A 17,386-nucleotide genomic window follows, 5' to 3' on the forward strand; every position below is an offset into this window, starting at 1 on the left:
TACATCCCATAGTACATCTCATTTTACATCCCCATAGTACATCCCATAGTACATCCCATAGTACATCCCATAGTACATCCAATAATACATTTCATAGTACATCCCATAGTACATCCCATAGTACATCTCATAGTACATCCCATAGTACATCCCATAGTACATCTCATACTACATCCCATAGTACATCTCATAGTACATCCCATAGTACATCCCATAGTACATCCCATAGTACATCCCCTTGTACATCCCATAGTACATCCCATAGTACATCTCATAGTACATCCCATAGTACATCCCATAGTACATCTCATAGTACATCCCATAGTACATCCCATAGTACATCTCATAGTACATCCCATAGTACATCCCATAGTACATCCCATAGTACATCCCATAGTACATCTCATAGTACATCCCATAGTACATCTCATAGTACATCCCATAGTACATCCCCTAGTACATCCCATAGTACATCCCATAGTACATCTCATAGTACATCCCATAGTACATCTCATAGTACATCCCATAGTACATCCCATAGTACATCCCCTAGTACATCCCATAGTACATCCAATAATACATCTCATAGTACATCCCATAGTACATCCCATAGTACATTTCATAGTAAATCCCATAGTACATCCCATAGTACATCTCATACTAAATCCCCTTGTACATCCCATAGTACATCCCATAGTACATCCCATAGTACATTCCCTAGTACATCCCCTAGTACATCCCATAGTACATCTCATAATACATCCCATAGTACATCCCATAGTACATCCCATAGTACATCCCACAGTACATCTCATAGTACATCCCATAGTACATCCCATAATACATCTCATAGTACATCCAATAATACATCTCATAGTACATCCCATAGTACATCCCCTAGTACATCCCATAGTTCATCCCATAGTACATCTCATAGTACATCCCATAGTACATCCCATAGTACATCCCATAGTACATCCCATAGTACATCTCATAGTACATCCCATAGTACATCTCATACTACATCCCATAGTACATCTCATAGTACATCCCATAGTACATCTCATAGTACATACTATAGTACTGAGTGAATTGACTGAAAGGAAATACATGGTTAAAGTCTTCACGTCAGGACTTTAACCATGGAGAACCTCGAGGTTACATTTGGATGCTGTTTTTCTTGGTGTGTTTGTTTTGTTTGTCATCTTTTGGCCGTTGTTTTTTTTATTTTTTTGCTGTTACCCAAAGTAAACAAACAAAAAAAAGGTCAAATGAACCTTTAAAGCCCAGCAGCAACTCGCTTCCTGGTTCTCCAGAGTCTGGACCAGGTGATCTGATTTCTGAATTCCAAATGTGACTTGGTTTCATGTCGGTTGAAGTCACACCTGTCAGGTGACACTGAAAGGTCCCCTTTGTCTGCTCTGTGAACCCTCAGCCCCCCAGGGTGGTGACGCTTGCTCCTCTGTCTGTGGGGGGCCGCGGCAGCCCAGCAACAATTTCTAAGCTGGTTCTGCATGTTGAAGACCCGGACAACCCCGCTGAAGTCTTGGTCATGGTCCTCGTGTCGCCACGTCACGGACGGCTGACCCGTCTCCGTGGCGATCGTGCACTGAGTCGGTTCAAGCTGGAGGAGCTGTCCGGGGAGCAGATCCAGTACCTCCATGACGGCTCGGAGCATGTGGAGGACCACATGGTGCTGCAGGTCAATGACGGCCACAACTACAGGAACATCCTGCTGCAGGTCCATGTCGCTCAGAGGGTAAGACACTGAACCACAGCAGCTGCTTATGGCATTTAATGATGAGTTGGTGGCTCTGCAATGAAGAATAACACACACAGCCAAAGCAGGACTTTAGATTCAGACTAAAAAAGTCTGCAGAAATAAGCTGGTTGAGGATTTCTTAACCTCCTTTTTGACGTTTCCACACAGTTTACAGAAGAAAAACATTTCAGACTTGTTCAGCCCATTAAGCTTGAAGGGGCCTATACTAAAGTAAACTTCATCCAGATATATGATCAGATATTACCTTTGGGGCACAAAAGAACCACTTTCAAAAAAAGATTGATTATTTTCCTGACTTTATTTTCCTACCCGCGAGTAAGACGACGCGATCTCTTAGGCTCCGCCTTTCTCTCCTTGTGGGTTCCTCCCATTATGTGACGTCATCATAGAGTCGGCCTCAGCAGCGTTTCTCCCACAGAAACAAACAACATCTGAGCTTTTCCAAAGATCGATATTCACATTGTTCATAGAAAATGAAAGCGTTTATTCGATCACCTCTAGCTCCAGAAAAGAAAGTGGGCGTGTCTGTTAGCCTGGGGGCGGGGCTGGCAGCACAGACTCTTCCTCCATTATATGAAAAACATGTTTCAGAACTTGTTAAGAACTGCAAAGACTCCCTTTTCATTGGAGTGGGTCTTTAAAAGACCACCCACTTGCCCCGCACAAGTGAGCCCATCTGCCCTGCTGTCGGGGCAGTTGTGGCAAAGGCTTTAGGTAAGCGGGGTGACAGCAGACGTTGCCTGCAGACGTTGCAGAACAGTGAAGCAGGATTGTTGTCACGCTGGTGTTTGTTTCTGCAGTCTGAAATACTGTCCCAACCAAAAACCTGGGTACGGGAAGGGGGGATGGTGCGGCTTGACGAGAAATACCTGCAGGCGGGGCAGAAAGGAGTCAGCACTGGTGAGCTTGTCTACAGCATCCTGGCTGCAGAGGGACAACCCAGATATGGTACAAGCTTCCCTTCACGTGTCACTGCATAAACATGGGTGTGGGGTCACATGATGCTGGCCTCAGGTGTGAGAGGACGTAACATCGCCGTCATGCCTCCCTCCAGGTGAGGTGGTCTTGGTGTCCATGCCTGCCGACAGTCCACCGGGTGGCTGGCAGCCCTCGCTGGTGGATGAGCGAGGCTTCACACACACAACCTCTTTCACCCAGCAGGATGTGAACGATGGCGCCGTCTGGTACCGCCACTTTGGTTCTGGTCACAACAGCGACTCCTTCCAGTTCCAGGTCAGAGATGATTCTTCACTCAAAAGCGTTTTGGTAACTTTAGCGAGAGAGTCCCAGAGTCAGACTCCAGGCTTTGGTTTGTCTTAACACACGACCATGACCTGTCACTCACAACAGGCAGCGTGATCAGCTGTGATGGGAGGGGGCACACGCTGCACCCACACCATCTGTGGGGGGGCGTGTCTATAACTGAAGTGCATGTGTGTGTCGGCAGGTGACCTCAGAGGTTTCTCCTCTCGCACACAGCGATGCTCAGACTTTTACCATCGGGGTCCTTCCTCAAACTCCAGGGTTCCCCCAGCTGGCCCCCGACTGCGACCTCCAGATCACAGTAAGAAACCATCCGTGCAGCGTGAACACGGATGGTTCCCGAAGCCGGACAGGGAAACCGACTGTCTGATGCGGTTTAGTTTTTACATTTTGACGGTGTCTTTGGTATTTTCTGGTTCAATCCCAGGTTGTTAGTAGTCATAACTCAGAATGTTTAGTAACTAACAATAGCATTCTATACTACCTGTAAATAAGGAACACACACTATTTTACTGTAATAATAATAAAAATAAACACCACCACGCATGGTTTTAAGTCTTTAATTAGTAAAGAGTGCATGGATGCACAAAGGGGGCTTTGGCAGCTCGTCTTTCCTCCCAGGAGCAATCTTTGGGATTTTGTGCTTGGCGGCTGAATAAAACACATCGGGAATAAACGATTCAAATCGTCCCAAACGATTCAAAGAGTCATGACTGTCTAAATGGTAAAAATGGTTCTATTAATAATTAAGCCATAACAAAGGAAACACTAAAGCATCGTAAACGTTTGACTGCATGTTAGCCTCATGTTAGAGAGAACCGTGTCTGTGTGAATCTGAACAATGTCAATGTATTAGAATGTAAAGAGCTGCTAAATGCGTGTGTGTGTGTGTGTGTGTGTGTGTGTGTGTGTGTGTGTGTAGGCTCTGGAGGATCGTGTCACAGAGATTACCCCGTCAGCCTTGTCCTTCACCGACACTGAGACTCCCAGCGAGAAGCTTCAGTACAACATCACCAAACCTCTGCTGTCAGCACAAGGTGCTGTAACCCCCCCCCCCAACCCCCCCACACAGACACATAAACACACCCTTGCGCGTCACGTCATCATCACTGAAGCCGTAACTGTCTGTCATTCCCACTCTGTAACATGTTTGAGATCAGGAGAAAAGACTCTCCAGCAGGCCCCTCCCACTCCAAGCTCACACACAGTGATGTCATTACCAGCTTTTTACGAAGCCTTGAAAAAGGTCGTGATCCTCTAACCCACATGTGTCAAACTCAAGGCCCGCGGGCAAAATGTGGCCCGCCATGTCATTTTAGGGCTGTGACAATGACCTCATCACCGCTTCACCGCACTTTTGTTTTGTTTGTTTAAAGTTCAGCATATGGTGCGTGACTGGAACTATAATAAACACATTAAACACGTCCATCTTTGCTGATAATTTACTCTTTCTGCTAGTCCTGTGTTCAGACTTTCCTTCTTTCTTTCAGACTGTTCTCTCCTTCTCTCCCACCCCGCCTGTCACTCTCTCGTTGGCGGGGGCTCTCACTGCCTCCGCAGCACACGGCTCCTTTACACACGGGCGCGCTTTCAGAACCACACATCCTCATTCTACAACAGAAGTTTCCGTCTCGTGAGGAAATATGACAAATTTACTGCGGCCGTGGTGCAGCGGTAGGGTGGTCGTCCCATGATCGTAGGGTTGCAGGTTCGATTCCCGCCTTGCACGCCCATGAGTCAAAGTGTCCTTGGGCAAGACACTGAACCCGACCTTGCCTCTGGTGGTAGGCGGGCGCCTGTGTTTGACAGCAGAGCCGCCACCAGTGTGTGAATGTGTGTGTGACTGGGTGAATGTGTCTGTGACTGTAAAGCACTTTGTCCTTGTAGGAAGAAAGGCGCTACATAAGTATTTACCATTTATTAATTTCCATTCCAAGCTGCGTGCGTTCTTAACTTCGCGACACGGCCGCCCGCCGGAGTATTTTGTGTTGGGGGGGGTTTATTACTGTTCTCCTTCACTCTGTAACACCAAACATGAACGCGCGCTGTTAGATTTCCATGAATATCATTACATGTTTGGTTTAGGAACTACGGTATTTTGTGCAGCGTAACGTTACGTGTCTGAATAAACAAAGGCGGAGCCTCCTGCCCCGCCTTCTTCATGGTGTCAGGCTTCATGGCTACCAGAAAGGTGACAAAGTGTCTGCAGTCTGTTTATTGCTGGAATATATATAATATTCTGAGAAGATGTCTGTACCAGAGAGCACAGGTGAAGGCTCACCTGCAGCTAGAGAGCAGAAGAATCAACACACACCCCCAACACACGTGTGCGCGCTCCCTCCTCCCAGTTCTACACACGACGCAGCGCGCTCACACAGTCACAGTCAATCTACAACACCTACATAGTTATCCGCCGGGGGATTTTGTGTTTTTTATTTTTTTTAGGGGGGGGGGCTGCGGTTTGACCACGACACCGCGCCCCCTGGTGGTTCATCATCGCGGGGATCAAAAATCCGACACGTCACAGCTCTACCTGCAAGAGCATAAAAGTTTTTAATTTCTTAAAATACAAATTGTTGTGTATTTATTCATATCTAGGGGGAATTGGACTTAAATATGGGATTGGGCAACTAAACATTAGGACTTAAACACTGTCCATATAACCTAACCTGACAGAATCAAATGTAAAAGGATTTATGCTAGAATAACAAGCAAACATATGTTTCTATGCAACTGGAATTGTCACTTTAAAAAGTTATAATAAATAAATAAATGAGTTATTTAACATTAAGGAGTAGTTATATTTATTTTTCATTACATTTAGTTACATGTATAAGTTACATCTGGCCCTTTGAGGACAGACACTATGCTGATGTGGCCCTCGCTTAAAATGAGTCTGACACCCCTGCTCTGGCCCAAAGAGGTTTCTGGATGCAGAGAAGGAAGACATGGATGGCGTTAGAGGATGCAGAAGACGGGGTTAGACGGAGGCAGCTGATTGGCTGTGGAGACCTCTGAAGGGAAAAGAAGAACAACGATCTGCTTTCTTTTTATTAAAGTAATGCTCTGTTTGGAGCGAAACCAGTTCATTTCTCCACGTCAGCGGCTAATGAAGGGAATCTGCTTGATGAGAGGACTCTGACTAAACAGAACAGAAATCATTCTGTGTGATGTGGAGCGGTGCAGTCGACACCAACGGCTTCCTCTCCCGCCAGCTGGATGGCGGCAGCTTTCACGCTTGCTCTTTAAATGCTGAGCTTGTTTGGCTCCACATACTTCTGCAGAAGACATTCTCTGTTGGGAACTTGAACAGGAGCCGTGTGACGACAGGACTACGGGTCTCTCAGTAAAGTAGCCGCGGTTACATGAGCAAAATGTCTTGATCGGATCAAAGATCGGATTAGAAATGAACCGTCTGCATGGGCCCAGAAAAACGTTTTCCGATTATAACAAAGGTTTGCATGAGCCACACTTTTGGTCGGGCATCATTTGGGCATGCGCAGTATGTGTGCCACATGCATAGATATGTGGCAGCTCGGTAATATATGAGATGATCTTCTAAACGTGCTTTTATTATTGTTATGAATATTATGAAGCGCCTGTTCGCTCATCATTTTATTTTTAATCTGTGTGGTCAGTGCTTTTTTTGTGGCGGAGCAGAGCTGGAAGAAGGGTTAGGTGAAATCTAACATGCGCTAACAACATTTAGCCTTTGATGAACATAAAATCCATGCGTGAAACGCTGCCATCTGCATCCTGGCTGAACGTAAATATGTGGGAATAGCATCAGCCTTTATTTTGTCGGGACACGACTGGAAACACAAATCCACATGATTGTTTGAACGGTTTCTAAGGACTGAGCCTCATTTCTGCTTTGAAAAGCTCACACACCGCGCCAAAGCCGCTGTGTGAGCTGCCGGTCCGAGCCCTGCCCGGAGACCCGGTTCTACCGGGAGACCCGGTTCTCCTGAGTCCGTCTATGCGTGACGTAAACCACAGCAGTAGTGACACACGATCGGAATAAACTGCTTACATGAACAACGGTCGGATCAACAATTAGCGTAACCACCTATCTCCATCGGATTCTGATCCAAACGAGTCTGTTCGGGACAGAGGGTTCCAAACGGCGTGTTTTCCTGTTCAAAGTTTTTACATTCAGAAGTTCACAGTAAGCATTTAATTGAGCATTTTAGATAAATCCAGACCGAATGTTGATCCATTTTTATTTTCCAGGCAGACTTTTTCTTAATCTTATTTCTAGTCTTCAAATGTGGAATTCAGTTATTTTGGTTCCAACTTATTTAGATGTGTTTGTTTCTATGTAACGAAATGAAAATCCCACTGCAATAAAAATGTTTCTTTGCATTTAATCAAAGTAAAATAGTTCACGAAGGCAAACCGAATGGTCGCCCTCACACAGTTTCAGCTCACCAAATCTGGCCCCCTTTGCAAAAAGCTTGGACACCTCTGCACTAAGGGAATGTTTGGAGTTTTTTGGAGGTCTCTTGTGTCCCTCTTTAGGCGGATGCTCAAGGCTAGGAGCCTTTGTTTGGCAGTTTCCAGTGCTTCAGGTATGGGCATCTGGCTGTATTTCTTAGGTACTTGCTTTCTCATTGTACCTACCTCTTTGAGCCTCTGTCAGCTTACTCACATCCTTCCGAGTTGCCTTGATTTTGGCCTCTAACCGTTGCTTCCATGGTGGGTATTGTTTTCTTCCATGGGTGCTCTTGTATCCAAGCATCTCAAGGATCACTGCTGCTAAAGTGTAAACCAGTTCATTGGTTTCTGTGATTGTTGTGGTAGGAATTGCCCTCAATGCGTCATTCACAGTTTCCAGAAGACTTTCAGGCGGTACATCACCTAACCGTTGCAGCTGGTGTCGGGGTTGCCTAGTGGTCATTCTAGACATGATCTTGTCTTCCAGGTCAGTCGCTGCCTCAGAGTATCTGTTGGGGCTGTGTACCCAAGCTCAGGGTGGGAGTGTGGTACAGCCTCCTCTGACCTGGTGGTCTGGCTCTCCTGCCGTGTTGCATTTGTCTTTTTCATCTTAACTCTCAAATTGTGTCATCTCCATGGTCCCCCCCGTCTTATGATCTCGCTGATCTGGTCCTGATAATGAGACCTGTAGAGTTGAATTTAACCAGAAAATAAACCTGTAACTCTGGTAACGGTTTTTCCAACGCTAAAGCCCAACATTAAGCTCCCCCCTTCTGTGCTGTTTGTTTCAGGGACCATTGAGCACCGGGACAGACCATACACAGCCGTGATGCGTTTCACACAGGCGGACGTGGACAATGGAAAGATCATTTACAGGCCCCCCCCAGCTCCAGCTCATCTCCAGGAGCTCTACCAGTACTCCTTTATTGGTACGGCATGACCACCGTTTACCCGCCCTCCCACACTTAGACGTGTGAATAAAAACCAGTGAAGAGTCTTCATCATCATCTTCATTCAAACAATTCCCTCCTGGTTTCACACAGTGACCCGTCATTTCAGAGCTTTTACTGTGAAAAATGTGATGTCATCGTGACTGTCTGAGCTACGTGTCATGGTGTACCAGCTCAACGAAATCTGTTCAGGCTTTAGTGACCTCAGAAGAAATGTCAAGGTTGTTGTTCACATTGGAGCCCACTAACGAGTTTAACACCTATTGGTCAATTAACCCCCCACCCCACCCTCCCAATGCTGTCAAACAAGAAAGCATCATTTTTAGTTTGGTTTCACCCTAAAGCCTTATGCCCATCTCAGAAATCCTTTTAATAAGTAGAGCCAGTTCAAGTCCGTTTACTGATGTTGACTTTATTTAGTGGTATGATACCAATGTAGCCACAAGGGGCCCAAGCCTGGGTCTGATTGGGATGGTCCCAAGCCGGGAAAAACACAGAGGGTTGGGTCAGGGAGGGCATCTGATGTCCAGTCCTTGCCAAACCAAATATGAGAATCAGACCTATGGTAGGAGGAAGCTGATTGGCTGGGGCGACCTCCGGAAGGAAAAAGCCATAGGAAAAAGAAGATTCAAGGATTTGTCTGTCCGTCCGTCCGTCCGTCCGTCCAGAGGATGGAACAGAAACGACACAACATTCTTTAAACTGATGAAGAAAATGTTGATCTTAAAGCATCAAACCTGTGCAAATGATTTCCCTTTTCCCTCCGGAAACTAGATGTCTAGAAGACACCTAACAACAGTACTGTACATCTATTGTAGACGTCTACTGACATCTCAGACATCTCTGTTCTGTTACTCTGTTAGAGGTACCATAAGTGTTCTGAAAGGTTTCTGCATAAAGAGATCTCTTCATCTACCTGTAGGATGTGGATATTTTTAGACGTCTACTTGAGAAACATTTACTAAACATTTTGCATTCATACATTCATCTTTAGCACTCGTTGAATCCCTCTTGGGGTCACAGGGTTGTTGATGCCAACCCAGCTACTGTTGGGTAAAGGCGTACGGCCTGAACAGGTTGCCAGTCTGTCACAGGGTCACACACACTCAAACCCAGGGGCAACGTAGAGATACTAGTTAAGCTGTTAAACATGTTTCTGGACTTTGGGAAGAAGCTGGAGAAAACTAAACATGTATAGGGAGAACATGCAAACTTTACACAGAAAGGACCCAGCTGGGATTTGAACCACAGTAGAAACTCAATGCTGTAAGGCAAGAGAGCTAACCGCTACACCACAGTGCGGCCTTTTATTACAGATAACTAGTAATAACAAAATTCTACATTCCTCAAAGTAGCAAGCATTTCTACTGAAATCTGGGGTTAAAGGTCTCAGAAACTTGCTTCAGAACAACGATCTAACAAATGTATGCAACTTCATAACAACACAAGAACAACACTTCTTCATTTTTCAACATTTCTAGAAATCACAACCCAACTTGGGACATTTTAAACTCACAAAACTCCCCTAAAACAGGTGTCTGCATGGGTCTCATGGGTCTCTTTTAGTGTTTCCCGATTAGTGCCATTCTTGGAATCGGACCATCGACTGCTTTAAGTCTTTCCTCAAAAACAGCCATCTCAGGTCTAAAGCTAGAAAATTCTGAGTCTTCTTTCCTTCTGAACCAGAACACCAATGGGGGGCCTTTCTGTGTGGAGTTTGCATGTTCTCCCCGTGTATGCGTGGGTTTTCTCCGGGGAATCCGGCTTCCTCCCAATAGGTTCATTGGTTCATCTAAATTGTCCATAGGTGTGAGTGTGAGTATGCATGGGAGTGTGATTGTGACCCTGTGACAGACTGGCGACCTTTCCAGGGTGTCCCCTGCTTTCACCCACAAGTGGCCAGGATAGGCTCCAGCAGCCCCGTGACCCCAAAAGGGATAAAACGGAATAGAAAATGAATGAATGAATGAAAAAAATACTTTTCTGCAGATCACAGAAATCTCTAGGAGATCTGTGTAGGAGACCTCGACATGTAGAAACCTGTCAGAACACTGTTGGTAGACGTCTAATAGAGTAACAGAATAGAGTTGTCTGAGATGTCAGCAGACATCTACACTAGATGAATATTAATTATCTAATAGACGTCTTGTGCTCTGAGTGGAGAAACTACCCAAACGGCTTGATGGGACCACAATGCAATTAGCTGTGGGAAAGTCGTCTGTTAGAGATCTGAACAGCGATCTGCAGTAGACCTCCATGTCTATCAGATGCATAATGCACATCTATAGCTGTAACCTCTGTTCTACCAGACCCACAACTACTAGACCTGCAAGGATGAGAGTTTCAGTTAAAATTAGATCGGTTTTACTTTCTTCTCTAAGCTGCAGTGCTGTCAGGACAACAGTTGGGTGTTTGAAATGGAGCAGAAAGGTGTTGCTTTGATGGACGAACAGCGAGATGAATTCCTGTTTTCAGTTTTCAGTTCATGCTTTACTGTGGCATTCTGTCTGCAGTGGTGTTTCAGCTGTTTTCCAGGTTGAACCTGCTTCTGCTTTTGACCCCACAGGCCTGCCGGAGTCCCTGAGCGTTTATTTCACAGGTAAAAACACAATGGAGGAGGAAGGAGGTGTTTGTCTTCCCTCCTTCTCATTTTTACAGTCTGCTCACTCCATGTTGATTTTCATTTCCTCATTTTCCCTCTTTAATGTCTTTCTTTAAACTTTCAAGTGAAGATTTTTTAGCTGCAGCAAATGTACTCTCTTTCCATTTCTTGTGAACCTTTGACTTCTCTGGCTCTTTTTTTCCTTCTTCTTTAGTCTGGCCTTTGTTATGTGGATGAGATGCTGGTTGCTGCTCTTTTTCATCACTTTCTTTCGTTGTGATGTTTGTTTTACCAACATAAAAACGTCAAAGTCTTTTCGTTTTTTTTCGCTGTACTTTATTTCTGTCTCCTTTCCTCCCTGTGCAGATCTTCTGTGGGGTTTATTCTTTCAGTCTCACATCAGTCCTCAGAGCTTCTTAACAAATTATCATTGCTGTTCTTGTTATTTATGATGTTTGTCAATAAACACAGTCAATACCTAAAAAACCAACATTTGTTAAATGTTGTCAGGCCGGACAGTTGTGGGTTTGAAAGTGACAGATATCCTTAACGTAAAATCAGAACGCGGAGCTCAAAAATTCATTCCAACTAGAAACCAATAACCATTATTGATTCCTTAAGAAAAGGTATTGATATCTGGAACTACCTCAAATTAAAATAATAAAATATTAAATAGTGTTTCATTTTAATTAATACAAATGTATATTTCAAATAAATTAAAGCAACTAACTGTGATTATTAAAATAATAATAATATTGCTGTAAGATGTTCTGGTGTTTGGTTTTACAGCGTCACTGTAATCAAGGCAGCAAGTATGAACATTTCCTGTTCAGAACCTTCAGAACGGCAGTTTTCAGTCAACAAGCAGCAGAGTTCTGACCAACAAATAAAAACATTTCCATCATTTTACCATAAGAAGGTTTATTTTTGAAGCTTAAAGCAGCGGCTGTTAAGCACTGGACCGGCCAATAGGAAACCAGGCCTATCAATACACAAACAGCCACAACCAAACCTAAAAAATCAGTTCTTTACAGTGATGACTGACAGCAGGTAACACAGAAGGGGGCGGGGTTCATCTGGGAGGAGCCACAGCCCACCTGCACATAAATCAAACCATAAATCAAAAGAAAGAACCAAAAAACAAAGACCCAAGACAGAAACCTCAACATTTATATGTACATTTTGTTTCTCAGTGTCAGACGGGGAACACACCACCCCTGAGATGGACTTTGCTGTCCTCCTGCTTTCAAACCACCAGCAGCCGCCAGTATTTCAGGTTCTGGATCCGGTTCTGGAGGTCAGCCTTGGGGGGCAAGCCAGCATAGGTAATCACAACCAAAGCTCAGCTGGGTCTGTGGAGCTCATAGACTAAAAGCAATGAACGAATGGAGGAGTGACGTCGTCCATGGAAGATGTCGTACCTCCAGCTCTCTCCAAATGAGGCCAAATCCCTCATGTTGCTTCCTGACACGGGCGCCGCCATGTTGGAACCAGTAGACGGTGATTGTTTCCAGTTCCTCGGAGTCACGGTATCTATGGCAATGGAGACAGCCATAGATACGATGACTCAGTGCAACTCGGACCAATCACTATGGCGACGCCCATATCAGGAAGCAATGGTACTTCCTGTTTGGGAACACGAGAAGGGAGGGGCTGAGCTGTCCGTTGTTTTTACTGTCAATGGTGGAGCTCCAGTGAGGTGGGAGGAGTTTAAGTGTCCGGGTGTGTTCATAGGTGGGCAACATCTGGCTGTGAGCGATGCTGACACGCCCCCCGATGAGCTGGAGTTTGAGCTGGTGGAGGCTCCGACCGACGGACAGCTGATCAGAGCTCAGCAGGAAACCCCCCTGAGCCACGGTAAACACATTCACACCTCTGACACCACAAAAGTGAGAGAGCAGCAAAGCACAAGCCTATCCAGGTCAGGCTCCTCCTCTGGTCTTTCAGGTTTTTATAACCATGTCAGCTTCCTTCATCCGTTCTTCTATAGACCCAAAAACACTTAGATTTTCTACATCTAGATGTGTCGTTTACCAGCATTTAATCCTTTCTCCTCAGAGGAATGTTACCTCTCAGGTGAAGGTGTGTCTCACTTCAGTTGGATGATGTTCATTTGTATAGAGCATTCACAAAAACCCTGACCCATGAAAGCATCACGTCTTCTTGGAAGCTATTCAGAGTCTTCATGATCAGTCTTTACCTTCTTCATCTGAAGTCAGACTGACTGATGTTGTTACTGCTTTGCTTCTGAGCAGATGTGTCTCCCCACTCCTGAAGTTCCAGAGCCCCCAGTGGATGAAAATAACCCGCCTCCTCTCTGGTCCTCCCCAGGTGACACCTTTAGCTTCAGCGATGTCACCCGCAACATTCTTCTGTACCGCCACGCCGGGCTCTCCGCTGAAGATGACTCCATGACCTTTTCAGTCAGTGATGGCATCTCCATGGCAACCACTGTGGTGCAGGTGCAGGTGCTGAGGGATGGGGGCCTCGGGCCACAGCGGGACGCCACGGCCTCGATGATATTAGAAGTGGGCGAGAAGAGCAGCACGGTGATCCGGCGGTCCCAGCTTTCCTATAGTGTGAGTGACAGACCTGAGGAACGAGCGAAACCCATGAACGTCTGGGATGTGAGAGCCAAGCAACGGCAGGACCAACCAGACGGAAGTGTCTAAAGCCCCACTCCGATCATCTCCTGATCCGTTTTCAAAGCGTTTTCACTCAACGTTTAACTATGATGACGCCATTTTTAGCCAAAACCCAAAAAAGTGTGGTTCTCTAAGACATAGTTTCTGCAGAGCGGCAGGAGTTCATTAGGAATTCACCTCTGAGTTGTGGGCGGGACTGTAAGTAAGCCATTACTGATATCCCATCATGCCTTTGTTATCACCCTCTCCTATTAGCTTACAGCCGCTCACATCCCAACCTACTGTAAGCGGTGCAACAGAAATAGCAGCAGCATCAGATCCATCCATCCGTCCAGTTCTGATCCAGATTCCAGCTCAGAGCAGGAAAACAAAGACAGTCATGGATCTGTGTGTCTGCAGCAGAATTTCTTTTTTGTCTGCTTTTTTTGTCCGCTGGACCAATGCAGAGCTGGTCCAGCCCTGCGCTGGTCCAGCTCTGCAGACTCCCCCTGGTGTCTCTCTGGCATCTGCAGGTCTGGAGACGTTTCCTTCAGAAACGTTGTTCTGAGGAGTTGTGTTGCACAACAGATGGTTTTCTCTTTCTAAAGAGCTGCTGCTCCACATTGTTGAGAGCTCTCTGTTTGTGTTGATCAGGACGACACCTCCTCCGATGAGCAGATCGTCCTTCAGCTGGTGTCCGCGCCGATGTACGGCATCTTGACCAGGAGCCAAGCCCAGCAGGAGCCCCGGGAGTTGAGGGAGTACTCCTCCTTCACTATGGAGGACATCGACATGCACAGAATCAGGTAGGTGGGGGCAGACGCTGACTCAGATCTTTAGCACAGGCTCTCAGGTTTTGACGGCATGGCTGCATGTGGGCGTTTATCTCCTCATCAGAGCCAGAAAACACAAATGAAAGCTAGAGGTGTGAGGTCATCATCTCATCGCCTTTTGTTTTTGTTTAAAGTTTTGCATATGGTGCGTGATTTGACCTATAATAAACACATTCATCTTTGCTAATAATTTACTTTTTCTGTACTTATTCCGCCTGACAGGGGGATTTTGTGTTTTTGGGGGGGGTCGCAAGAGTCCCGACACCGCGACTCTTGCTGCTTCATCACCGCGGTGATCAAAAATCCCACACTGTCACAGCTCTACTCCAGAGCATAATAAAGTAAAGTAATAAAGTAAAACTATAAGGAATCACTCAGCGTTCTTCTGGGGGAAACCTTCTTCTATTACTGTTCTCCTTCACTTCGTAACACTAAACATGAACGCGCCCCCAACACAGGCGCTCCTCCTTCTTCCTGCACATACTCATTCTACAACAGCTACATAGTTAGTTCATTAGTTTTACTGTTATTTGTTAATAGACAATACTGTGTTGTCATTATTCATTTCCATTGTATTCATCTGCGACGCGGCCGCCGGGGAATTTTGTGTTTGGTGGCAGGGTGGGGGGGGTTAACCGCGACTCCGCGACTATTGCTGGTTTATCACCGCGGTGATCAAAAATCCCACACCGTCACAGCTCTAATGCTTCCAGAGCAAAGGTTAGTCTGAAATGCCCAAAAGATAAAAACATTCCAAAAAAATGATTGGTGGAGAAGTGAGTTTTGTCAAAGCCTCAGAGTCACCAGAGTGACCTCATTTACAGCCACCATCACTTCATTACTCCTGATAACAGCAAACGGTGTCCTCCCCAAAGATCAGATCAGGTCAGACGAAGCAGTCACCATATGGCTGCAGAAAAAGAGGACAATCTAAACGTGTCTGTTATGGGCTTGAAACTATTTGACAGCAGGGAGGTAAGAAAAGTATTGGAGTTAGAAAAGAATAAATACCTAAATAGACAGATATACATTTGAAACTCCCCAGGCTATACTCATGTTCTCACTGTCGGCCTGAGTAATGCTGGACGCCGCGGCTGCCGCTGCTCCCTGGACTCTGAGTCATTTTCGGGCATATTTGGACTCAGCATTTGGACTGGACTGCGTATGATGTTCTCTTTACCCCCGTGGATGTTGCCTGATGACTGAATGTGTGCACGGTGTGAACGTTTAGCAGACCTGTGAGCCAGCCTGCCTCTCCTCCACGGCTGTGTTGATGTGGATTCTCTCCTTTTGGTCCATACTCACCTGGACTTCCTCTGTCCGGCATCTATCAACAGCTCTACAGTTTTCTGCTGGTGAGCTCGCTAAGCTCCACTGCTCCCTATGTGATCCCCCACCATCAGCTGTACTATATGTGTCCTGTCAGAGGTACATCCACTGGGGTTCTTGTCAGACCCTGCATTACAACAACTTTAACTCCATCGGGTCATTCTGGTCCTCTGGTCTGCAACCACTGCAGAACTCCGGCTCAGACCGTCCCGGCCCGCCTAGCTGGGTCGGCTAACAACACTGCTACCAAACAACTGTCAACTTTGCTCTCTGAAACATCTGCTCTCTTTTGGGCGAGTGACATTTGGTCTGAGATCTCCTCACTGACACAGACGTGACAGCGACCACAGGACTTGACCTGCTAAATGAAGCTGCTTTCATGAGGGGAGGGCTTATCGATGTGACTATCAATACTATCCATACTAAGGTGAGTATTGATACTAGCATGGAGAGATCAAAGCTTTAACCAACGTTTTCTTCAAAACGAACTCAAACTGTGAGTAAAATATACTCACTGAGTTCATGGGAGGCCAGTGTCTGTGTCTCATTCCTCAGCCTATTCAGAACCAGATCCTCAACCAAACCAGCTCTGCCTTAGCAAAGGCTCCTGGAACCACCTCACCGTGCCCTGCAGGAGCTTCAGCTGCAACAAAAGGCAGCAAATGATCAGTCTGACTCTCAAACCCTGGAATCGCAGCAGCCTCACACTGATGCAACTACTGAAAGCCAACGGTGCCCAGAAGAGACGCTCATTCCACAGGATGGAGACCCGAAGAAGGAACCGGCAGGATGACCAAAAACATCTAATTACAACACTTGGATCTGCAGAGAATGTTCTCTGAGGTGGGACAGTTCATGACTGAAAGAAATGAACATTTCTGAACAAATCTTCAATCTTTCATGTCAACACAGTCAAAAGGAAGTAAAGGGAAACTTTCTTGGAGGGTTTGTGAGGAAAGAGTCAAAGGTTACAGGCCACTCGCAGTCTAAACCTGATTTGCACTGTTGACTATCTTTTCTCACATATTTGCACTCAACCGCAGGATTTATATTTGTTACTGTAAATATTTTACACGTTTTTTTATTTTATCACTGCCTTTTGTTAAAAAAATATAGTTTGTGATGCTGTAAGGTTTACGTTTTTGTTAGATTGTTGCTTTTTTGTTATTTTGCACTAGTTGCTGTTCTCTTCTTCTCATTGACTGAATCCATTATTAATATACTGTTTGTTGTTTTATATTTGATGCATCTTCAGTACGGATAGTTCTAGTTTGTTCATAAACATTTTTGTTTGCAGAAATTGTTCTCTCTGTGTTTTATTATGCACAACATTTAAATAAAAGTATCAGTATCCATGTCGCAGTACTCGCTCTGTAAGTACTTGATATTGGATCGATGCCCAAATTCTTAGTATCGCCCTCCTCTAGTTTACATCACTGAAATCTGTGCTTCCAACCACATGGTTTTGCATCCAATATCTTCTGAGCCGTCCTCTAACTCTCTGTGAAAGTGATGCTGCCAAACCAACCTGTGTAGATTCTAGCCTGCATTCAGAGAGACAGAGC

At 45.5% G+C, this 17,386-nt stretch overlaps 1 protein-coding gene across 2 annotated transcripts in view; it reads left to right on the plus strand.

Annotated features, from left to right (window-relative positions):
• fras1 (Fraser extracellular matrix complex subunit 1) overlaps positions 1-17,386 on the plus strand; it is a 144,409-nt gene that overhangs the window by 83,309 nt on the left and 43,714 nt on the right. Inside the window, exons 28-38 of one of the 2 annotated variants that reach the window (XM_023958905.2) lie at positions 1,436-1,759; positions 2,584-2,731; positions 2,838-3,016; positions 3,231-3,347; positions 3,969-4,083; positions 8,275-8,412; positions 11,000-11,032; positions 12,229-12,360; positions 12,770-12,892; positions 13,367-13,614; positions 14,314-14,465. In XM_023958905.2, the coding sequence (XP_023814673.1) occupies positions 1,436-1,759; positions 2,584-2,731; positions 2,838-3,016; positions 3,231-3,347; positions 3,969-4,083; positions 8,275-8,412; positions 11,000-11,032; positions 12,229-12,360; positions 12,770-12,892; positions 13,367-13,614; positions 14,314-14,465 (1,709 nt within the window). The remainder of the gene's footprint in view (positions 1-1,435; positions 1,760-2,583; positions 2,732-2,837; positions 3,017-3,230; positions 3,348-3,968; positions 4,084-8,274; positions 8,413-10,999; positions 11,033-12,228; positions 12,361-12,769; positions 12,893-13,366; positions 13,615-14,313; positions 14,466-17,386) is intronic. The other variant, XM_023958906.2, reaches the window with a different exon arrangement.

The sequence above is a fragment of the Oryzias latipes genome, chromosome 9, assembly GCF_053564925.1.
Source record: "Oryzias latipes strain Hd-rR chromosome 9, Olatipes_Hd-rR_3.1".
In the NCBI taxonomy this organism is placed as follows: Eukaryota; Metazoa; Chordata; class Actinopteri; order Beloniformes; family Adrianichthyidae; genus Oryzias; species Oryzias latipes.